Source organism: Falco naumanni, chromosome 1 (genome assembly GCF_017639655.2).
Source record: "Falco naumanni isolate bFalNau1 chromosome 1, bFalNau1.pat, whole genome shotgun sequence".
NCBI classification, from domain to species: Eukaryota; Metazoa; Chordata; class Aves; order Falconiformes; family Falconidae; genus Falco; species Falco naumanni.
Window position 1 is genome coordinate 111,990,211 of NC_054054.1, and position 24,341 is coordinate 112,014,551.

Consider the following 24,341-nt stretch of genomic DNA (forward strand, 5'->3'; position numbering starts at 1 on the left):
TGATTTTGTAATAGAAATGCCCTTCAGAAAACATGTCTTGGAGTCTTTGGGTACTCTGGCTATTCCTGCCTCACTGATCTTCTAGCCTAAATGAAGGCCAGATGTAAGAGAATGTAACAACCATACAGGACCAATGGATGAGCGGGCAGATAGTCCTGCAGGTTAGACTAGCAATACCCACAGCATCCAGGATGAGGTTGCATGTACATATGCAGTGCCTTTAAACTGAACATAATTAATTGCTTCACGTGGTTTGGATGCCCTTTCCTATTTTGGCATGACACCCAGCTTCTGCACAGAACTTTTGTTGATATGTGTTTAGAGAAGAGTCCTGCAGGGATGGGCCCTGCAAGGTCCTGCCTTCTGCTGAAAGGTTGAAGAATAAAGATGCTTGGTGTGAGGGAAATGCTTCCCTGTATGAATTCCCCTGAGTGCTTACAAGAGTATGTAATTCTTATATCGTGGAAGAGCCCCACTCACAAACCAGCATCCCCTTTGGCTAGGTACTGTACAAACACTGCCCAGGAAGATGGCAGCATACCCGAAGGAACTTAACTGTTTACTTTCTGGATCCCAACAGGTGAAACTGATTGACTACATCCACCGACAACGGCAGTGTAAGCTGAGTGTGCCCCTGAATGACAGGACAGCAGAGCTCAACAGCTACCCGAGATTCAATGACTGGTTAGACATTGTCAATGTGAGGAAAGAAGTTGTACAGGTAAGGGGAAAACAATCCTCAGCACAGAACCTTCCTGTCCTTTCGAGACATTCCCAGGTGCCTGCTGGGTTTAAGTTAGCTTCCTGAACTTACTTTCAGGCAAGGTGGGAGTGTATGTATACACAGAGGGACCTTTGGTGGAAAGGGTGTCCACTCTCCCAAAAGCAGTGATCACCCAGCAGAGCCCCGGAACACTCCCTTCCCTTTATCCTCCTCCCAGAGTTAGTAGGCACCTTCTCATAACAGCATTTGAAGGAATGCCTCACACATACTGCTCAGTATGAGACAAAGGTCCTGCATTACCAGGACCTCCCCTCCTTCTGCCTGCTAGGTCTGAGAATGATGCCGTAACTTAATCACTTGTTACCTTTTAAATAATGGTGGTGATGATGATGATAATAATAATAATATACCGTACTATATTGTGTCCAGTACCAGCCAAAAAAGGACCAAGAGTTACAGTTTTGTGCACTGATGTATCCAACAAATGGACAAAAATGGTGTTACAGACTATTTATTTCTAAAAGCCTTCATGCCATGATTATAAATTAGTGAAGATCCAAAAATAGTCAATAGCACTGTGTCCCTCTAAACTTAGACTAGCAAAAGGGGTCAGAGTTTACAAGCTTGTCCCAGACTGATGAATTTGAAACTGTGTAGCCTCACACAGCACTCAGACCACAAAATCAAGTGGACTAAGTGCAAACCACTAATGGGCAGGGGGATTTTAATCTGGGTTTTGACTGGGTGGGAATCTTTGTTTAGAAAAAAAAGAGTTTTTTTCATTTTATACACACACATCCCCATCCCATAAGTAAAGTCTCTGGTTCAAACTAATACCAAAGAGCATTGCATCAGTGTAAAAGAATGGAATGAGTAACTCTCCTGTGGTGGTCTGTGGTGGCTAGCATCAGCTGTTCATGCTCACAGACCATGGCTCCTGCTGATCTTTACAGTTTAATTCTTAACATGCAAATGACTGCAAGTCTCTTTACTGCACAGAATAATCTGACATTTCTGCTGGAATAAAAAATGATCACATAAGCCAAGGACCCCAGCCCCTGTCTCTGGCACATTGTTGTTTTTGGGTTTTTTTTTTTTGGAAGGGGAGCCTGAAATTCCAGCAGCATTTAGATGGTTACTGGGAACTCCAAGGCACTGACATTAGATTGGTCCCTTGGGTCTGAACTGTGCATGACTACCTGGTGCTGTTCTATACTGGGGACACTTCAGCTCAGTCTAGCAGCAATGGCAGTATAAGTAGAGCTTAGTCCACTGGTGGCTGAACAAAGCAGAAAAGGCTTTTTCCATTCTTTTCCCCATTTTTGGCCCTGCAGGCTGGATGACAGTGTTCTCATTCAGTTTCCTTTGATCCTTTCACAAGGAAAAATTTTCTTTGACTACAGCAGGAATCTGCCTGAGTGAAAAATTCCACAGATTTTCATGAAAGTTATTCCAACTTGGTCCTGATGTAACTAAGCAGGCTATGGTGAAATAGGATGAGTTCAGGACCAAGTTGTTCCTTTTATTTACTACTGTTTACTTTGAATGTGATGCTGGATATTGCCTTCCAGCCCAGCAAGGTTTTGGGTAGCACAGCTAAAGGTGCAGCAGTGACAATGAGAGAACAGAAAAGCAGCCTGGTGCTGTGGCCAAACTGCCAGGCTCCTAACTATTGTTGGTTTCTAAGGTTACTGGAATTGCCTGAGCCTAAAAGAATGTCTTTGTAGCTCATTTTTAAATCTTTTGTGATGCGTGCAGAACTGGGGGAAGGGAAGAGGTGAAGAGAAGGGGTGGACTTGGATGAAGGAGGGGAGGGAGGTGGACAGTTCAAATCTGCCACATCCTGCTAATTCAGGGAGCAAAGAAGGTTGAGACTGCCCTTCTGTATGTGTTCTCACTAAAAAGGGTGAACAAATTCAGTTTTGGTCTAAGGCAGTAAGGGGAAATTTTCCAGTTGTTTATTATTTTTATTTGTGCTCTCTTGCTACCCCCTCCCAAGTAATGACCAGTGTAATGAACATGTTCCTTCTCTGGGACAGAAATACGAGGTGTACAAAGCATTTAAATTCTTCCGTGATTCCAAGTGTATGGTGATTTTTTAGAAGTTTGATATCCATTTCATGCAGCTGCAGACAGCTTCTGAGGCATTTATATTAGCTGGACAGGAGAACTGCAACACCGATTGGGTCATTAAAATTATTTTGAGTAGACATGATGGAACAGGTTGTAATCTGGGGAAATGGAAATAGCTGGACTAATAAATGAATTGCTCTGTTCTTGCAGTGATTTTTTTTTTCTTTTGTCTTGTTATGTCACTGCTTAGAAAATAGCAATGCAGCCACTGTTTGTGTTTGTGGCGTGGACTTCAGCAGACAGTGTAGGGGAGATGTTTGTCCATGATGAGTTGTCTTTCAGAAATGTTACAAGTATCACGGGATCATTCCTGCTCTTGCTTAGATTTCATACGGCATGTGAACTGCATTTCAGCTGAATGCTTTCAAAATGGAAATCACTGACAGAAGGAGCTTTAATAGGTTAGTTATTAAGAAATATAGAATGTTTTCCCTTAGCTTTATGTACGCTGCCTGTGACGTGACTGGGGAGAGAGGTGGTTAGGGAGCCTTTAAAGAGACGACTGAGTAGGTCAGACAATGAAAGCTGGGGCACTCGGGTCCCATACCTGGTTCTGTGGCTGGTGTACAAGGTATGACCCCCCATCTCTAAGATAGTTAGCTCACTGTAAAAAATTGTCATACTAGGTTTCCTTCTTAATGCTTCCAAAAAGTGCTGCAAAGAGAAGGAAAACCCCACAGATCTAACAGTGTATTCATGTTGGGCACATGGCCCTCTCTTGAGACCTTCAGGTTCTGAAACTAGTTGGGAGAAGTTGCCACGTACCTTGGAGAACAGCTGCAACAGAGCCCTTCCCTGGCCACCTCTGAGATCTGAATAGAAACGGCAGGTACAATGCAGGAGGTGTGTGCAGGAGGGTTCTCCTTGCGGCCCATCACTTGTCAGGGACAAATCAGGAGAAAGGCCCAAGTTTATGGTTTTTTGCTTTTTTAATAGTTCTGATTCCCTTTGCATTTCTAGTGTTGCTGGAGGGAGCATTTCAAGATTGTGGTAATCTGTGACATAACACCTTCGAAAAACAGGCTAATTGCAAGCAGTTTTTTAGCTCAGCAGTTAGAGGAACAATGCTTTTTTTCTCTCCCTCTCTTCCCCTCCCCTCTCTCCCCCCCAGCCCTCTCCCAAATAAAGCTGTCATGCGGGGAAGCACAGAAGCTCCCAGGCTCTCCTGTCAGAAATAGAGCACTGGCTCTAATTTAAAGTATCTGCTGACTCCTCTAGTCCAGAGGAAGACTATTTTTGCTCAGTGACTTGCTCTAGACATTGTGAAGCTTGAAAGCTCTTGCTGTTATAATTGCTGTCTTGTTGTTGGGCTCCAGTCTTTCTTTGAAAACCTATATTTAAAACAAGAATAATGACTGCTTGTAAAATCCTTTAGTTCTGGAAGAGATTATAGTAACAACAATGCACTGTTTATGGCGTTGGGCAACAGCTAAAACTCCTGTGAACATGGATAACAGTCAGCCGGTCATGCTGCGTAGAGTGAAAGGGCTGTTCTGTGTGGACCTAGCAGACTTGGAGGTAGGTGGTGAATACAAGCTTCGAGTTTGTGAACCTGTTTGCTGTCTGTGAATACGCAGTTCTGAGGGGTGAGGAAAGTTTGAAACCCCACCCCAACTTGTGCTATTTCTGTTTCTTTCCTATAGTTCCTCTAATCAGTTGCCAGACAGATTTTTATCATAGAAAATGGTGGCTAGCGTGGAGCAGGCTCTCTTTTGGAGCTGGGCTAATACTGTTCTGTAACTTTATTGTCAAGTATTTTTCTAGTGAATGCTGGAGTCCTTGTTTTTGCCTGGGAGTCCTAGAGTTGGTTAGCATGGTGTATGTGTAGTTTAATACCAGAAATGATGCATAAATGATTAAGTATGGTGGATTGAAACTGGGAAAAGAGATACTTGAACTGAGAACTAGAAAAGACGCGACAAGAAGCCTTAGAGACAGAAGATATATTTAAGCTGTGTAGTGGTCTCCAGTGGGTAGAAGTTGCTCTGAAAACAGACCTAGAAAAATATACTGGTCTGGATTGCCCTGCTCCCCTTGAGAGCTGGAGTGAAGAATTGAGCAGGGAGTGGGAGGGAAGGAGGATGCGGACAGAGCGCTGTTCCCACTCAGGCTGATGGAAGAAGTCTCTTGCGGAGCTGCTTACTGGGTTCTGGGCTTGGGGCACATCTATCAAAAAGAAAAGATTAAAAAAGCCTCTATTGGCTTATTTTCTTTAGCACAGAAAAAATCCTTTTTGCCTTTACCATTGTTCTTCCCGGAAACCTATTACATTTGTTCCCACATATAACTTGTCATCATCTTAAAAAGTAACTTAAGAACATAGTCATCTCCTTATCTTCTGAAACATGTCTGAACCAGCCCTGCTCAGCATGTAGCAGGGGTTCCAGTCAATCAAGTTTGGAAAGCTGTTTTTAGAGTAGATAACTGTCATGCACAGGGAGGGGCAAATCCTGCCCTAGTGATTGCGGGCTCTAAGCAGAACTTTGCCACCAGGGACACTATGTGGGAGCAGATGAAAGAGTGCTGTGGTTGGGTCTGGTTTACGACTGTTCCATTTGGGGAATGTATTTGACACCTAATGTATGTATTTTTTTTTTGTAATGCCTCCTGTTTGATTGTGAAACTTGTCTCATTTCCTATTTAGCATTCATGCCAAAGACCTACTTTCTTGTAAGTAGTCGAGAGTGGTTCCTGAGTGAGCCAGGGGCAGCGCTTGGCATGCTTAGCTTGTCTGCTAAGATCTTCTGCTGCCCCTGTAGAGGATGAGGCATTGGCATAAGGTTCATACTATGAGACCGTGGCAGGTTGTTATACTTGCGTGGGCTGTAATCTAGCTTGTAGCAGACCGTGCTGATCAGTTGTTGGAGGAAAAGCATGGAGTCAATGTGTGTGCATCCTTACTTTGGTTGGGGGAATAGAAGAGGCAGATCTGCCTAAGCCTATCAGGTTTCCACAGCTGTATCCTCTCATCTTTTTCTGTGGGCATATCTGCATGAACAGACTATGAGGACTTTGGCTGTTTGATGGGGATTTCCATGGGTCTGGCAGCAGAAGCTCTGACTGGACTGCCAGATAGCAGAGATCCTGAATGTGCTAATTGTGTGTATGCAAATTAACTCTGTCCTGCAGGCTTCCCGGATCTAAAATTCCATTGCTCTGTTCCAGCTGAAGGCCTCTCCCCAGTGTAAACAGCTCTTGAAAAATAGTCTCTGCTACTGTCAGGGTTCCCTTCCCCTGCCAAGGGGTCCAGGTGCCCCTTGCAGCCTTGTTCACTGTGCATTGTTCATGCCTTGAGGTCAGCACAGGCTCCTGCTACCCCTCAGGATCTGCAGTGAAACACTGCAGCCTCTACATCAGTCTTCGCACAGAAAAGTAGTAAGTGACCGCAGCTACCTGTCCACCGAGCACATATTGAATGGGAATGGCCTGAGACTGTTAGCTCCTTTCCACCCCGCCTGTTGTGTCAGAGGTGAAGCAGAAGGGAAGATAATAAGTGAAATCGTAGCCTGTGTATACCCATGGCTTAACGCAAGCTAGAAATATGATGTGAGAGGCTTTCCAGAAAGCCTGTAAAATTTCCAGAAATTTAATAGTACAACAATTTTTCAGTACCTTCTCCACTGGACACCAGAAAACCAGAGCAAAATAACAACTAGCAGGCACAAGATGTTCTTAAGAGCATACTGACATGCTTTGCTTAGAGCCATCAGTGGGAATTTAAGCACCTTATGTAATGGGCTTTCTCTTCTAGCATCTGCTGATTTGTGGGAGGATGATTGGTGAGGGAATGTATTGATTTAAGAGGAGGCATTTGGGGCCTTGACAACTGTCTAGCTTTATAGGAAGAGCCATGTCTACTAGGTTGAGGAGCAGGTCAGACTGATTTTGCAGAGTGTTAGCAGCAGCATTAGCTCCATAGGCTTATCTGCAGAGAGGAATCTTTACCAAAAATAACCCATCCACTGTGTTAGATACCAGCATTTTTGCCATGTTTCAGGGATTTAAGTTGGACACCAGACAAGATTAAAGACTATTGTGAACTCTTCACCCCAACTAATTGAGACTAACCTTTGGATGGCTTCTTGGATTCACCGTGATTTACTTCTCTGTCTTTTAAACATGTGTACCATGAAGCACACAGTCTGTATGGCTGATAAGCAGCAGGCTTTGTAGAAAAGTCCTCTTACCTGTTGTACAAAGGAATAATTTCCTGGTCTGGGCTTTTTAGCATCAGTTCTGCTGAACAGTGTGTGGTGAGTAAGGCTTTAGATTTTGCTGCCAGTTTTGAGGTGCTGAAAGATTGAAAGCAGGTTCTGTCTCTCCTGCTTTTTCTTTCTTTCTTTTTTTTTTTTTACTCTGACCTTATTATTAGAGTAGTATTTTAATATCTTGTAACTTCTTCTGCCATTCTGTAGTCAAGGCAAGGTGTGCCCAGGGAGATGGTACTTCACTTGGCCCTAATGCCAGCCTTTAAGCTGCATTTTTTTTAAAGCTGTATTTTTTTAAAGCCACAGGACCCCTGAAGAGGCAAGTAAGGAGAGGTCTGTTGGACCCATGTTTCTCACCCTCCGTGCTGAAGATTGGGAGTAACCCCTTTGCAAGGGCCCAGAACTATGCTTGCACTGGAGGGGCTGCAGCCCACCACATGCTCCTCTGAGGTGGACACTGTCAGGGTGCTTTGCAGGGGACATTCTTCCCCGCCAGCTCAACAGCTGAGCCAGAGCATCAGCAGCAGTGGAACCTGTTTGAAGAGCCATCTTGAACTAGTGACCCTTATGGTTATCACATTGGCTGGGGGGCTAACGATGGAGCTAAATCATATCAGGCCAATCTTACAGGGATCAGGTTGACCAGTTTTATATTAAGCCACCACATATGTGCAGCACATGAGTGGCTGTTTAAAGAAAGCCTCTTACTTCCCCTCCCTCCCCCCTCTTTGAAGGCTTATTTCTTTTGTCGCGTGTCATGGGGGCTGGCAGCAGGTTCAGAAAGTCTGAGCTCTCCTGATTCAAGGTCATTGGGATTGTTTAAATATAATCTCCTTTTCCGTACTTATACTTTCCTACAACTTGCTATTCTGTCTTTCTAAAATTAAACTATTGAGAAAAGAGTAGATTGGACTTTCTGTGCAGGCCCAGGAAGGGGGCAAGCTAGCAGCAGGCTGGGCCCTTTGTCGTTGGGTGCATGTCTGCGTGAGATCGTGCTAGGGATGCAGAACAAAGTTCACAGTAAAGAGCTGGGGCTGCTCTTTGCTGCTCGGTTGTGCTTTGTGTGAGCCGTTACAGCTTCTCATGGCAGGCCACACATCGAGCTGTAGAGCGCAGACCTGCTTAAGGAAGTGAAACTAGTCAGCTTAGGGGTGATCAAGCCCCCCGTAGTGATTGTGTCCTGCAAATGAATGGAACAAAGGAAAAAATGCCCTAACACTTCTAAAAAGCTCAATAGTTTGGAATGTTTTATAATTTTTTAAAAATTGTTTTCAAGGTTTTTCTCTGCAAGCAGGAAGGCTTGCAAATTAGAAGTGAAAGCTGGGGATTCCTGGTAGCAGGGGTTTAATCTTTAAAAAAGAAAAGAACGGGCAATCCTGGAGTTTAACCATCAAGCTGCTGTAGGACAAAGAGGACAGTTAAATTCTTTGTGCCAGTAAACATTTGGTTGTGCTCCCCTCTGGAAATGAGAGAAGGATCTGTAGGCTCTGAACACCACTGTGCAGGAGCACCCCATCCCTGCAGTCCTCGGGCATCTCTACTGGTTGTGAGCTCAGCAATTTTGTGCTTGTGAGTTGTGCCTGGAGAGCAGTGAGTGTGTGTGCTGTTACAACCAGGAGCTGTGCCTGGATGCCGTTCCGCATACCTCTTACTGTGGGGAATGAGAATTCCCAAGTTAAGTCTTGTCTATACAACCAGGAGAGCTAATTTGCGTTAAGTTAGAATAGTCAGTTCTGCCTTATTGATACAAATTGAAGCATGGACTCAGTATACTCATTTTTTTCAGTCCAAAGGCCTGCCCGTTTCCTGCCTCGCTGAGGACTAGCCGTACAGGTACAAGGCTCTTGCCAAAGGTTTGGTGGCATCTGCCCTAGGTAACTGTTGTACTTTGCTCTCCTCGTAGAAGAGCAGAGAGAGGAGAGTCTGACTGCATTCGGGCTACTTGAGTGGGCACAGGCTTGCAGACCAGACTGATTTCCTCCTTTTTTTCTAGCATCTGTGTTTTGGGATTTGTAAAGCTGTTTTATTGGGATTTTTTTTTACTGACTTTCCTGTGACCTCTAAACTGGGAGAATGTTTTTCAGTATCTGATGCCACACTTGCTTTTTTGAAGCCATGTGGGTCTCTAACCTTTCTGCCAGCCTCAGTGTTGTTTGCTGCCAAGCCTTGGTACCTCCTGTGCTGGTAACTACCCTGAGCACGAACACTTCAGCTCAGTGGTGCCTGTCCACTCTGGATCCTGCCACTGAGCAGGCACTGGAGAAACCAGATCCTTAATGGTGTTGCAACTAGTCCCATCCCAGCTGGCCTTGCATTCAGCTGTTTGCGCTGGTCATTTAAAGTCTGGGCCATGGAACTGGCTGTGATGGAAAAGCTTTGCTTGCCCGAGGAAGTCTTAGTCTCTTCCGTTTTACTGATTGACTTACTAATAGCTCTAATAAGTTACGGGTTACATTTGTGTCACGTGAAGGATAGCGAAGTGAGGTGATGCTGGGTGACATGACTTGGTAGCTTATACTGGGGTCTAGAATGACGCTGCTGCTTAAAACAGTGGCTGTGTAATCTGGGTTGTTTTCTTAGTGGGGAGCGGTGGGGGTGAGGAAATGTTTGAAGATAATTCAAGAATGACATCGCTGTAATCCCACTGACTCTTAAAACCATGTAAAAGCATGAAATGGGATAAATGTTTTTGTAAGAGACATCGGCTTTTCCCTCTGCTTAATGGGGAAACATTAGCTTCCTTGCTCCAGAGTACAGGGGCACCCATGGTGGTGTAGAAAACTTTCTTCCATATTATGCTAAAACTTGCGCCATGTTTGCCCCCAGTCACTGTCCCTTTTAGAGCTGCCTGTGTTGCGGTGAGGCTGATGTCCTGCATCACAGAACTGCCCTTGTGACAGCGCTGAACAAAGATGCTTCTGTGAACTGCCGGTCTGCGTGCAGGGGAGAGGAATTCAGGGGGTGCTGCAGAAATAGCTAGCTGTAAGAAAGACTTGGTTTAATTCTGTTGTTATCAGCCCAGTTTGGCCGGGGCTCTGTGTGAACAAACCTGTACTGGCTTTGTGCTGGAATATTTGAGTTGTGGAAACCCATTCCAGCTTCAGCTCAGATGATCTGAACCCCTGGAGTTTTTTGGCCTTTGAAGTGTAATATCGGGTTGGGAATCCCAGGAGGGCAGATTTTGCACTGTGTTTTCGCTGGAGGCTTTGTGCTTCCTGCATTTTATCTGAGTGGAATTCATTCAAGAACAAGCTTTTTGGGCCAGTCTTACCCCTGCATCCCCTGCATCTTGGTGGTTTGAGTGTGCAGAAAAATTAATAATAATACCTAGCATCAGTTGGGATATCTGTGCTTTGTTGTTCTGCTAATATTAATTATAGAAAACCAAGAAAATTTACCCAAACTTCATTGAACTCCAGCTGTGCTGTGGACTCGCTTTGTGCTTACTGCTCATTCAAATTCTTGGCCTCTCCTTGAGTCAGCTGTGTTTTGTGTTTCATCCGGTTCAGGGCATGTGACAGAAGATGCAGGATGCATTTCTTAGATTTCTGCGCTTTCTTAATTTATTCTGTTTGCCCCATGCAACAGTTACTAAAAATGGAAACTATGTGATTACTCTTTGTGTTACCACTTACAAAGCTCCAAAGGTTGGGTCTGTTTCTAGCACTGTCACAATTAAAAGTTATGCGTCAGATCTCAAAGGCATGAGTCTGGATTAAGAAAGATGTGATTGTTAAAGGACATTCAGTAACATTCAAATTTGATTTGTAGTTGGAAGCAGGGTTTAAGCATCTAGAGGGTTTCAAGGTTTTTGTTTCTCCAAACAGCGAGGTACATTTTTGAGTTTCCCCTCCAAATAAAAAGTTGAAACCCTTTTCTATAGCTTGATTCCAGGAGTTGAAACTTTAGGAAGGAGGCCAAATACTGTGAAATTTGTGATCTCATTGTGAAAGTAGGCAGCAGTGAGGTTTGTTTAGGCAAAACTTTCAGGGAAATTCCTGGGTATCTGGGCTAAATATCCTGGTTTTGTTTATAAACCACAATTGCTGCAGACTTACACTGGAAACATTTGAATGGGGGAGGAGAGAGGCGACAGAGCTCAATTCTGTGTCAGGAAATACCACATCATTTCATGCTTCCCAGTCTCTTGAATCTTTTGTGTCTGCCTGATCTAAACTTTATCGCTTTGGGGGCTTTGGTTTATTAAGATGTACAAGGAGTTCTGCACAAATATCTTTCCAAGCGAGATACGAGTAAGGCTGGTTCTCTAATGAAGGAAAAATTGCTTAAGGAGGAGGTCGCTATCTCTCTGTCAAAACATTTATTTTTGTTTAACAAAAAGAAGTTATTTTCCTCACTGTTTTTACTTTTCATTTCCCTACTGAAAAGCCAAACATCTTTATCTGACATTTTTCAGGTTTTAGGCCTGTTTTGTTTCTGACTGCTATTTTTAATGAAGTTATGCTTTCATTACTAGCTTTTCAAAAATACTAACTTTCCACAAGAGGAGAATATTTCAGTCACCTCTAATCCTAACTTAAATACCTGAGAACGACCATAACTTCCTAGTGATACAGAGCACACTCCAGAACAGGCCTGATCTCTCGTGTTGTAGGAGGGGAGAGAGCAGCTGTTGAGCACTGCTGAGATCTGCCACATGGTGTTGCTGACCCAGTGATCTTGAAGAGAGATGCAATACCAAAATGAGTAAATCATGAGTCAGACTGGGCAGTGAGACAGTGGCACTATTTAAAGTACATCAGAATAACAAGTGACAATCTTATTTATATGTGTGTATTAAAACCAAAAATGTATTGTCTTGTTTTTCTGCAGAGAATACCAGAGGAGCTAACCTTAGATGCCTTACTAGAAATGAATGAGTCAAAGGTGAAAGAAACAATGAAGAGATGTGGTGCCAGAGACGAGGAGTGCTCCAGACTCAATGGGGCGCTGAGCTGCTTACGGAAGGTGACTGCATCAGGTACAGACTGCCTTGTTCTGTGGCATTAGTTTCTCAGCAGCCTGGCCCCTGTTCTGCTTCCTTTCATACGAGACAATCTGCAGAAACCTCTGGGTAATGTCTTTGGGTATATTCTTTAAGCAGTATCAGGTTATAGCTCTCGGATGTACATGAAGTTGCGGTGATCACGTGCATCTAGAGCTGTGGATTGGATTTGGTTTTGACAGCATGTCAAAAAAATAAATAAATGGAAATAAATGTATGTAGAAGCATCCTGTCTTAATAGACTATATCCGTGTTCTTTCTCTGTTCAGAGTTGTGTCTAATGTTCCAGTTAATCCTCCATCATTCAGTACACATATCCTTGACCTAACGAATACAACCAGATTTCTTGCAGGTAATCCCCTCCCCAAATATTCTAGCTCAGAGAGAAGATGTCATTCTGTTCGGCATTACTTTGCTCAGAAGCCCGAGTATTGTTCAGCTCAGTGCTTTGAAAGAGAAAAAACATTGCTCTGACAGCCCTCTATTACTGCATAGCTTCTAGTGTGCCAGTTGATTCACTTCTTAAAACCACTTGTCTCCTGCTATTTTTCTTTGACTGCTAGTACTGATGGAATCATTGCTAGATTCCAATAGCGGATTCAAGAGCTAGAAAGAAGAGTACCTGGAAATTATGGAAAGAAGGGTACTGTGTAATTATAAATGCATGTGTTCACCATCCGAATGGATCTGACCAAGTTATTTAAGATCAGTCAAGCTCAGGATTCCCAGAGTGCTGTTTCACTGTCTTCCCCGTCACCTTCCCCAAGCTATTTTCAAAGGCATTGTAAAATCTGTTTGTACGAGAGTGTTTCTCACAGCATACTGGTACTAACGTGCATCACATCTTTCTTTGTAGCAATTATTAATCTGTCACTGAAAGGTGATGTTTCCTGTTGGTATTATGACAGTTCATACCATTTGCAAATCATAAAGATTAGTTAACGAAAAAGTTGACAAACAGCTCAGTTTCATATTTCCTTTTTTCTGATCTTTCTTATCCTGGGTTGTCAAATATTTCCCATCCATACTGTGGCAAAACCAGCCATTGTTAGAAGTAATGGCATTCACTTATTATAAAGAAATGGCGTTTTTAAAAATTCAGGTGTGTGATCTCTTTTCAACCACTAACTAGTCAACAGGCCCTGAAGCTTTGACTTTTCACCTTCATGTAAGTCATTAAGGACATACTTAAAATTAAGCCAGAGAGTTACTGTGATGAATTAAGCCTCTGAAATTAGCCCAGTCAGCTGTGTGTTCCCACTTGGCTGCTGCAGGCCCTTGTACTTCCCCCCACCTCGCCCCCCAGTTGGTACCCAGAATTGGTCTACAAGCTGTACTGGACCATTCTGAACTACTGTGCTAGGGTCTGTAGCAGGCTGTGCTGGGCTGAACCAGTGACCCAGCAGGACGTGGTGGTTCCTGTCTGTCCAGCTGTCTGTCCCTGGTGCAGCTCTATCTAATAGAGCCTGAGCAAACACAGCAGCTCTGTGCTGGGTGCTGCTGCTGCCTGTAGTTGAACAGCAGTGCCCCAGTACTCCAGGTGTCAGGTGAGTTCTAGGCACTGGTTACATGCCAGAGAGAGAAAAAAGTGGCCAAATGAGTATCAGAAGCTCCTAGATATTCCTTATTTCCAATCTAATGGCCTTTCTCACTTCAAGTGGTATTTAGCGATTCTGTTGGCTGTTAGGAAATTGTGTCCTCTTTTTACTACAGCCCAGTCTAAAAGCAGACAGGGTTCCAGGCTGGATGTACAGATTTGTCTAAACAGATTGGCACTAAACCCACATAGGTTCACAGTGGGATGTGGGTGCCTGGTTTATGTAGGTATGTATATCGCACGCTCTTCAGCAGGGCCCCTGTCTGTTAAAATTCAGCCCATCTTAGAACATAGGACCTGACTTTAGCGATACACAGCTACAGATGGGAAAGGAGGGTAGTTACTGCCATTCTCGTTGGAAAGGTTACTTGAGCTGATGTGTGTCGGGGGAGGAGAAACTAGGCTTGCACCTTGGCCAGGGGCAGAGCAGGGAAAAACCCCACCTTAAAGCCCAAAGCAGCATAATGTATGTGTATATACATTGGCTTTTCCTTTTAACCAATTGCTAACGTGGCTGCCATTGGTGAACAGGAGGGGAGTTAAAAGATGATGTGCTGATGAATCTTTCTGAGGCACGCCGGGAGAACAGCTCTGCAAACACGACTGAAGCCCCCTGCTCCTCTGTACCCACGTGGACTCCCTCTGCACCGCACCTTCCCAAGGGCAGCAGCCAGCAGGCGCGTTCTGTGTCAGTATCTACCATCCCGTCCTCAGATTCTCTTGCCTCAAGTCACGGACCTTCTGTCTATGCAGAAAACCTCCTGGACCCTTTTGCATTCCCTGCACACAGTGGAAGGTTAACGCCAAGGACTCCTCACACCATCACCATCACTCCGCCAACCACTCCTCAAGCCAAGAGACGGCATAAGCTGAAGCCACCACGGACTCCTCCTCCCCCTTGCCGGAAGGTTTTTCAGCTGCTACCTAACTTCCCAACCCTCACAAGGAGCAAGTCCCACGAATCACAGCTGGGAAACAGGATAGATGAAGTTCCTCCAATAAAGTAAGCATGACACTTCCTCCTTCCCCTCAAGCACTGGTGGGCTGTGCTTGTACCGAAGGGCATTCAGTGCTCCAGTTCTGACCGTGAAAGAGCTGGTGTTCAGTTGCCTTGTTGTGGTTTCGCTGTAGTCTGATAATCTGTATCAGTGAGATATTGCAAGATGGCCACAAAAGCTGCTTGTTAGTAGAGTACTGTACTTGAAATTTACTTGAATTTAATTTGAAATTGCACCTGCTGGGCGGGTTGGGATGGCTGCTGCTATTAAAGGGCCCCAACCAGTTTTTCTCAAGCTTCTAATAGCCAGTTCCACATACTAGAATTCTCTTCCGTCCTTAAAAATTCCACAGTTCAGGTGGCTGGTATCCTTTAATGATTTTATTTTATTTTAGCTGCTAGTGTGAGCTTTAAAACACATTTATGACAGTACAGACAACTATAGCTCCTTAACAAGACAAACAGTCTTAGGCTACACATTTTCTTGGACTGATCCAGACTTTGAGATACACTTTTTCTGTGTAGGCAGGATGGAAGGGATTAATCTAACATTTAACTAATAGTTGAAACTGGGAAAAAAAGTGCCTTCCAAAGACTCTGGCTATCCCTAAACTTAGGTCAGCATCCAAATTCTGTAGCAGGCACTGGATCATTACAACGTACCCTAACTCTTTGACCACCTGGAAGAGTGCAAAGAGCCTGTTCTGCTCAGGACCTTTCACATTTTTGTGTAAGGGAAACTAGCCCAGCTCAGAATGGAGTTGAGATTTTCAGTATGAGCATTAACAGCAAATGGCTGTGCTTTTGATGCTGCAGTATGGTATTGCCTGCTGACTGACATGAAAGAGTTCATTATAAATGTGTAGCCTTGTAAGCAGTCCAGCATTCTTCCACCCTGTGAGTGCATGTGAAGTATATACTAAAACCTGCAAATTGCGGAATGTCTAAATGCAGCAAGTAAGCAGCTGTGGCCAATGCACAGCTTTGTTTTGAAATTCAGCGACAAGAATCTGGTTCTGCTGTGATCCAGATCCTGTTGATTAAGTCTGGTAGGTATTGGAAAATGTGGCACTTCTGTGATTCAGGCACTTCCATGGAGTTGCAGAGCCCATTAACACTCCTCGTCTGCAAGCCAAAATTCAGATGCGCTCCTGTACACTTCATTCACAGGCTGGAGCTGAAGCTTTACCCAGCAAAGGCTACCATTTGTACGCAGGAAAATATCGGCTGTGCAGCAACTTCAGGAGCCTGTGCAAACCAGAGGTGTTTGTAAACCTGACATCAAACGCTGCAGGAAAGAGTTTCTGCTCTAGCAAAGTGTGCATCCTGTCACATGAATATGAATACCTGAAAAATTTTTTTTTTCTTTTCTCTCTAGGTTTGGTAAGAGATATTTACAGGGCTGTCTTCATTTCTTTGCTGAGAGTGAAGATCGTGTCCTTGTCGGGTATCTGTTGGTCATCCCTGTGCAACCTCCGGAGGTCCTCAGCAGGGCCTTCTATCCCTGAGTTCCTGTTGACTCTAATGGGAGCTTGGCCTGTCACCCTACTGGAGAACCGCAGGACATTTACATGGTCTTTCTTGTACCTGGTATTTCTTCAGATGACAAAAGCAAGCAAAAGGAATACTGGGAATAAAAAGGAACAAAGGGTTAAAGCAAGGGGTTTGGGTGTATTTGCCTGTCTGTGACTTCAGACAGCTGTTATTGATGCCTCAGTGCTAGAAATAACTTCGTATCTAACCATTTAGTATCTTTGGATATTCATTGCCAAGCATCTCTAATGAAATTAAGCGGTCGCTTGCAACCTTCTGAGAAAGGCTTTGGCATGTGCTTAAATGTGGAATGCTTCCTCTGATGTTGATGAGTCTATTCATGTTTAATGGCTTACAAGACTAGGACCTGTGTTTTATCCAGTAAGGTATCAATGCCGTTTAGTGTTGTAGCTATCCTGATGTTACTCCGTGTGTCTGTCTCAGACACAACCTGTAACCTTGGAAGCTGATGTAGAGAGATAGGAGCCTCACCTTTTTGTAAAATATGAAAGTCCAAATGAGGACATTATAGCACCACACATCCATTTAATGCCCTTTAAAACAAAATTCTCAGGAATTACTTTCAGAAATGAAAAAATATAGAAAGAAAATCGTAAAATGAAAATGCAAGCAGAAATACGGGTATTTATCTGTGGGGAGTGATAGAATTTATGCAATAAATAAAAAAGGCATTAGAATAAATTCAAACAAAAATGAAGAATTTTGGTGCTTCTATGCATATATTCATATTGTCTGTTTTAAAATCTGTGCTGTAGGTTCTTTTAAGTCCCAATGAATTCCAGGCTTTTTTATCATCAGGATTCTGCAGTAAGGATTTACCTACTTTACCTGTTGCATTATGATTAATTCAGATGACTGCATTTGGATGGCCACACTAGATCAGCAGTATTCCTTGGAAAAGCAACTAGTCATTCCAGCCTGTTCTAAGATGCTGAAGACCACAGACGCATTTAAAAGTTCACTGGAATAATGATAAAAAAGAATCTGGTGCCATCTAGGGTCAAATAAGGAGACTGGCTTTTTGTAAGCATTCAGTGTCTGACAGTGTCCAGCCTTGAAGCTGTGTTGACGCTTGCAGATTTGAGTTTTCTCCAGATGTGCAATATGGCTATCGATTTAATTCAGGAAATATGCCACAATCTTAGTATTTGAGAGTTTTTGGGTAGTTACGTGGTGTAACCACTGGAGTGCTGGACTGGCCTTTTGAAGTCTAGGTCTGTGTCTGCACTTAACTGGCTAGCTAAGTGATCTCACATAAATGCTTTTGTTCTTCTGGGTCACGCTGGCCCTGTCTATAAAATGGAGATAATTTTCAGTGTAAAAGAATATTCTGAAGGCTACTGACACTGCATGAAAACTGGGTGATGGTATTTGTGATAAAGCAATTGGGAGAAAACTAACTGGGAGTAAAGTCTGACTTTCCCCTTTAAGAATGGCCTACACCTAATCAGGTGGACTTCTGCAATGCCTAAACATAAAACAGAATTATTTAACATTAAAAAAAGGAAGAAATATGATTCCACCAGATCTTATTTTACATTGCCTCCATATGAAAAGAAGTGAAAGAGTAGTATGTGGTAGGTTTACAGCAGAAGGCAAACCAGTTTCAGCTGTGCTACTAACAGTGTCATGGCTACTAGTGCATTTCTAGGACAGCGACTGCTTTGTTTCTGTCTAGACTGGTAAGCAAGCTTGTAAGTGATGCTTCCCTAAAACATCTCTTGTTCTCCATCAGAACCCTCCCAAGGATCCCCTCAAACGGTACGAAGAGACTTTGGCTTAGCCGTAACACACAGGTAAGCAACGCATGGTGTGGGAGCCACGAAGGAGCAAAACTGGGGTCAGACCAGGACAGCATCCTCTTTAGTGTGTTCGTAGCAGTCACGATTCTTAAGATAGGTTTCAAGTCAGGTGCCTCATTTGCTAAGTTCAGCCTTAATGATGTATTTCACCTTCATTTCTTTTTAATATGTGCACTTGAAATCCTTTTTTCAAAAGCCAATTGACTTGTGATTCTGTACTGAGTGGTGTGCCAGCAGTAGCAACGTTGTGTATGGGCTGATAGGACCAAGCATGCCAAATGTGTATCACTGCCTTTTCCTAAACACTTCCACTGCTGCAAATGACAGGGAAGCTGCTCTTTCCTCCTACATGGGAAGAGCATAGACTTCCCTTTTCCTCCGTTGTAGCTTCCTGCATCCCCTTTCCAAATCCAAACCAAAACTGGGCCAGCCAGTTTTAATGCCGATCAAACCTATCCTTTAATTTCCTGGTAAAAGGGTAACACTCCCACCACCCCCACACCCCACACACCCCCCCCCCCTCCCCAAATTGGATCCCAGTTCTACAAAGATATTCAGGTGAACATAACCAGCACCACGTGACATGTCCTGCTGGCTCGAGGAGGGACATCAGCAACTGACAGACATCACATACTCACCAGCCGGAGCTGCACTTGGAGTATGTGCTGGCTGCTCCCTCTCAGAGTACTTGCTTGCTTCATGAGGTGAAGCTCAATTCCAGTTTGAGGGTTTTTTTTATGGAAAGAAGTGATCCTCTCACCTGGGGAATCTTTGACTGCATGAGGCTTCAGGTCTAAGCTGCAGCTTTGAGGACCTTCTAGAGATGTGTGTTCATGCGTGCCCTGTCTCCTTGTCAGGGACACCTCTGAGCACCTCTCAGCCCTGTTCCAGGAGTGGAGAACTAGCAAGGGGTCAGCAGCATTGCTGCCAGCCTTCTTTCACTTGCTTTTGATCAGAAAAGTGAGAAGTTTTTTCCATAGTGTCACTTGCCCATTTCAGAAAGAGCTAAAGTATGGCCTGTCTGTAACTACCTACAAACGTTATTTTTCCTTTAGGCACCAGTTAACATCATTTTTCCTCTCTTGTCTCTACTTAGGTTCTCTACAAAGTCTTGGTTATCTCAGATTTGCCAAGTCTGTCAGAAAAGCATGATGTTCGGGGTGAAGTGTAAGTACTGCAGGTGAGCACACAGTGATGACCTTTGTCAGAAGAATTTTGCATTTGATTCATTAAAGTTTGCCTGTAACAAGTATCTCTTGATGTGATGCACTCTTAGCAGTGGCATCATTTTTAAAGTCAGCTTCTGAACTGGCAAAGGGATGCCTTGGCATCGACTTACACTTTAGGTTGGCAGCCTGACACGTGAATGAACCAAATTTATTTCCTGGTCACAGACTTCCTACCTGATCATGGGCAAAACTTGTAGTGGGAGCTGGATACCTAAATAGCATTGAGGATTTTAGGTTTTGCTTCTCTGTCTGGGTTGTTAGTCCAGATCACTGAGATTTTACTGCTTCACTGCCACTGGATAAGAATTAGTGAAGGTAACTTTATTAAAAATAAATCAGATGCTAAGGCATGTATATGGTTTCATTAGTCTAATGACATACATTCATATGAAGAATCCTTGTGTATGCTGCTCTGGGGCCCGGAGCATTCCAGAACTCCCTCTGAGATTAGCATAAGAATTACAAATTAAGGGTAGGCTTCCTCTTTTTAGGGAAGAACAAGATGCTATTTAACACGTAATGTGTCTCTTTCAGATTAAAATGTCACAACAAATGTACTAAAGAGGCACCTGCTTGTAGAATATCCTTCCTTCCCAGTAAGTAATTTTCTACAAATTTTTAGCATTTCAATGTAATTGATGGTATAGCAAGAATAAAAGGTCTGATTAAAGCTTTTTTCTCTCTTCTCATATTTCAGTAACAAAAATACGAAGAACAGAGTCTGTCCCTTCTGATATCAATAATCCAGTAGACAGACCAACAGAACCACAGTTCGGAACTCTTCCCAAAGCACTAACGAAAAAGGTATGTGGTAACTGAAGTGTCTGGTGTCTGTAAGTCTGAGAGGCCACAGTAAGGAGAGGTGGCAGCAGTAACTTGCTGCTTGGAGCAAGAATGGCAGCTTGAGCTTTCACTTTGCAAGGAGACTTTGATGTGTCGTCTTCTCCTTGTAAAACGTAGGCTGCCCACAGCCCCAGCTGCCTGCTCGCTTAGAAGAACTGTGCTGTGTTCAAGACTAGGGACAGCTTTCCTTTCTCTCTTGTTCAGTAAACACTGAAGGGAGTTCGTTCTTTCTTTTTATTGTTTTCTCACAAGTGACTTTCCTTGCTTTGCAGGAGCATCCACCAGCAATAAATCATCTGGACTCCAGTAGTAATCCTTCTTCTACAACCTCATCCACACCATCTTCTCCAGCACCTTTCCAGTCTTCCAACCCTCCCAGTGCAACACCTCCCCCAAACCCATCTCCTATGGGCCAGAGGGATGGACGATTTAACTTCCCAGGTACGCTTGCCTTTTTCAGGACATCTCTGCCCAGACCAGAAAGGCCTCTCTGCAAGCAGGGGCTGACCGAGACTTCACAGGTAGTTGCAGGTTTCTGAGTACTCAGTTGTGTCATGTAAGCGAGGTGTGAAGGTGTATCTTGTTATCTGATAAAAGAAAACGGTGTTCCTGCAAGTTTTAAAATGGTATCAACAGGATACCTTTGCAGAAGACAGATTACTGAGTAATGTCGGCACCTTTCTTACATGATTTGATCTTTCTATTTTCTCCTTTTTTGAAAAGGACTAAAAAAATAAATTACATCATTTTTCCTTTCTTTTCTCATTGTACTGTAAAATGCATGCTGCCTGCTGTGTTCGGTCACCAGTGGCTTTAAATCACGAGTAAGGTGATTGCTAGAGCAAAACATAAAAATGAGAACTGGAATGAATTACTTTACCAGTCTCTTCCAAAAGATAACCAACAATGAGCACTCACTTTTAAACCATTGCCATACGTGTATGGAGGAGCAGTATTTACCCTACATACTTCGCAGATTAAGAACCCAAATGTGCCATCTTTACCGGGGTTGACAGAGGCAAGAAACTCTGACAAGGGCAAAGAATTACGTAGTGAGAATAAATTTAATTCCTTTGATCTGGAAATGAAGTCACATGCAGCTCAATAGCTGCTACATCTAGCCTTCAGCATTGCTGTATTTTACATCGGCTTTTGATCTGTGAGTGAAAGTTGCTATTTCAGCCTATCCAAAAGGAGCAGAAGCAGAGCCAGTTTAGTACAAGGATTCTGCTGCAACTACTTTGTGTTAGGACATACTGCTCAAATTCACTGAAATTAAAAAAAAAAAAATTACTTGCAGATGGCTCATGAGCTTCAGCTTCTCTGGGTGCATCTCCAAAAAGCTGAAGACATGAGAGAGCATCGAAGCACCAGCCTTTACGTGGGCCTGCCTTTTAGTGTTCCTGGTTCTGTAAATTTGCTTCTGCCACTTGAAGTGTGAATGCGTTGTTTTCCCGCCAGACTGTTTGCTTATTGGTAACTTAGCTTTCATTTGATAAGTATCATCTGTCACAGTCTCCAGAAATGCATGTGCAGAAATCCACCCCCTCAAGGAGGCTGATAATCCACTAATCTGTTTCCCAACAGTGAGTTGGGACTAATTCATTGAATGCATATGGGGCACTTACTGATGATCCTCTAACTTGTTTGTGTTGTTTTTTTTCTCCTGGTAATTTTTGTTGCTGTACTGTTTAAAAAACCCTAATTAATAAAAAAGCTGCCTACTACATTCAGCATAGACAACAATTTATCTTCCCAGGTGAGTTGATTGTTTTAATTCTACTAACCAGCTTCTACTGCCAAAAAGTAACTTGTTTGTAAACTTCTGCATGCTGCCCAAGAACAGTAATTCTGCTTTTTTTTTAAAAAAAGTATCTAATAAAACAATTGAAACGTTCTCTTATTTGAGTATAGAACTCACACCTCTCTTTCCTAATACGAGGTAGTGATGTGGTTTACGTACTAAGGTGAAACTTGGAATATTTAGGTGTAAAACAGTGGCTTTCTGCTGTGGGATTCTACACGCAGCCGTCCACTTCAGAAAGGCTGGCTCTAGGGTTATGTGCCTGGCAAGTATCAACGGGCACCGTCGGTTCGGGAAGGCTGAGCCCATCTTTATGAACGGAGGCTCTTGCCTGTGGGATTTCACCATGGTGTAACACTATTCGTGTGCGGATTTGCACATACAAACTTTTCCCAGTCAGCTGTTCGTGAACCCTTAGAAACAGCTTGTTTGTTTCCAAAGGGAGAATTGATGATGTAGGATGCCAGGTACAGGGTATTTACTCTGAATTTTGAAAGGATTTGCAACCCAAGCTGAATTTCCTGTGCACTGGTGACGCAGGGCAGACAAGGTGCATTTGGAATACATGACTTGCAGTGTAGACAAAACCAAATATCCTAGTTCATAAGGACATTTCTGGTTATCCAAGGCAACTTGAAGGCATGTGAGTAATTCACAGACAAGGACTGACCTTGAAAGGCATTACAGGTAAGTAGGTGAATGGGAAGAAGACTGGGCTTGGTCAGTATACAGGCATGTATGTACTAGGAAAGATGAATATAGTTTCATATGAAGTATAAAATCATACTGTCTGTGGTTGAGTTTACTTTATAATTCCTGAATAAGAAACAAATACTCGCTATTGCAATGTTAAAACTTCTAACCTGTAAGAGATTAAAGTATAAAATGTCATAAATGTTTCTTCTTTCCCAGAAATTCCCAGCCCTGCACAAATAGCACAGCCGCCCGAAACAGCTGCAGACACTAAGTAAGTATAGTTTCAAATTCTTTTATTTGCATTGTGTTTACCTGATACTTCTCAGATCAGTCTGAAAGTGCTATGTTATGATCCAAACTGAACTTATAACCTGAGAAGTCAGAGGATAATTTTAGTCAGCAAGGGCAATACTGGTATTACCAGTTTTATAAACTGAACGTGATTTTTACCTTAAGCGGGACAGTGAGAAGCCCATGCCTTTAACACTTAGTTACAGTTATGTGTGCATTCCCGATGTCAGAAAGGTCTGATGAAATAGAAGTTACGTAGTTTTACAACCGAAAGAGCATGACACATTTAGCAGCAGGGAAGCATCTTTTTCAGGGTCTGACTTGTAGGGCATGCAGAAGATTTTAGCCTGCATTGCCAGCACTCACAATTGCTTCCTCACTCTTGTAGGTGTTTCAGTAGTAGGAACAGGAGTATCTGTTACTGGAACGCATTGTAATAGTGTAGCCATGCCCCTGCCAAGTCAATTCCTGCCACTTATCATTGAAAATCACTTCAAAGTCTTTGTCTGTCATTTGCTGAAGTAAGCTTAGGAAGTCCTTATCTGTTAAGTGGGTCAGTAATTGTATTTTTCTCTGACCTACTATAATGCTATCAAGATCTGTTCTCTATTTGCTTCTTTCCACCCCACTAATTGCATGTGTAGCAGCCCACTTTTCTAACTCGTGTGGATATGCAAACATTATTTTCACTGTAAACCTGTCTTCTCTTGTTAGTGCTGATCAACAGCCAGACACAGATGGAGTTGAATGTGAAGCAGAGGTAGGTTTTCTGGTTTGCCCTTTTGTACAATCAGAAATGCCATGTTGAAAGTGCAGTGAAATAGTTGTGGCCCTGGAATTATGTGTGTCGACTGGGTGTGCCTTACCTCAGTTCCACTGCACTGTTTGTACTGCAAAGATCTCAACTGAAAATTCATGGTTTCTATAGCTAGGCTGAAACAATTAAGTACTTGTAACAATATTTAACTTTTTCCAATAGGGCTAAGATGATATTTTTCAAACCTCTGGCTCGCTCAGTTTGATGCAGCCCTTTTTATATGACAAGGGCCGCAGGTCTGGTGCATTTAGACTTCGTAATGCAGCTCTGCAGACCTCAAATCTGCAAGTAATGCATGTGTAGATACTACCAGTGGTCAGATTAGCTTGCGGTAGGTCCTGCAAAGCAAACGCTGTGAGAATGGGCTTGTGTTTTGCATAGGAAGGCCTTTCCATACCTCTTCACAAGTCTTGTGATTTTGGTAGCACCTAAGCACGTGTTCAGCTTGTAGTACAAACACTGAAATGGGTTTCTGTAGGGATGAGTAAACTGATAGAGAATTGATGATTTCAGCAGGAATTACTGGATTTTGGATCAAGCTTGTTGATTTTTGGAGCACTTCTCCCTAACAGGAGAATTTAAGTAATCTCAGAAAAGCCTGTGCCCACATTTATTGGAAGAACAAAGAGGTTCTTGACTCT

The 24,341-nt window shown here is 43.2% G+C and overlaps 1 protein-coding gene across 4 annotated transcripts in view; it reads left to right on the forward strand.

Moving 5' to 3' along the window:
• The window catches only part of KSR1 (kinase suppressor of ras 1), a 73,533-nt gene that overhangs the window by 37,367 nt on the left and 11,825 nt on the right, over nucleotides 1-24,341 (forward strand). For 3 of the 4 annotated variants that reach the window (XM_040578482.1, XM_040578491.1, XM_040578469.1), the window contains exons 2-13: nucleotides 581-721; nucleotides 11,899-12,046; nucleotides 14,199-14,670; nucleotides 16,043-16,047; nucleotides 17,954-18,014; nucleotides 19,117-19,200; nucleotides 19,784-19,845; nucleotides 19,947-20,053; nucleotides 20,365-20,533; nucleotides 21,810-21,851; nucleotides 22,809-22,863; nucleotides 23,598-23,643. In XM_040578482.1, the coding sequence (XP_040434416.1) occupies nucleotides 581-721; nucleotides 11,899-12,046; nucleotides 14,199-14,670; nucleotides 16,043-16,047; nucleotides 17,954-18,014; nucleotides 19,117-19,200; nucleotides 19,784-19,845; nucleotides 19,947-20,053; nucleotides 20,365-20,533; nucleotides 21,810-21,851; nucleotides 22,809-22,863; nucleotides 23,598-23,643 (1,392 nt within the window). The remainder of the gene's footprint in view (nucleotides 1-580; nucleotides 722-11,898; nucleotides 12,047-14,198; nucleotides 14,671-16,042; nucleotides 16,048-17,953; nucleotides 18,015-19,116; nucleotides 19,201-19,783; nucleotides 19,846-19,946; nucleotides 20,054-20,364; nucleotides 20,534-21,809; nucleotides 21,852-22,808; nucleotides 22,864-23,597; nucleotides 23,644-24,341) is intronic. The other variant, XM_040578472.1, reaches the window with a different exon arrangement.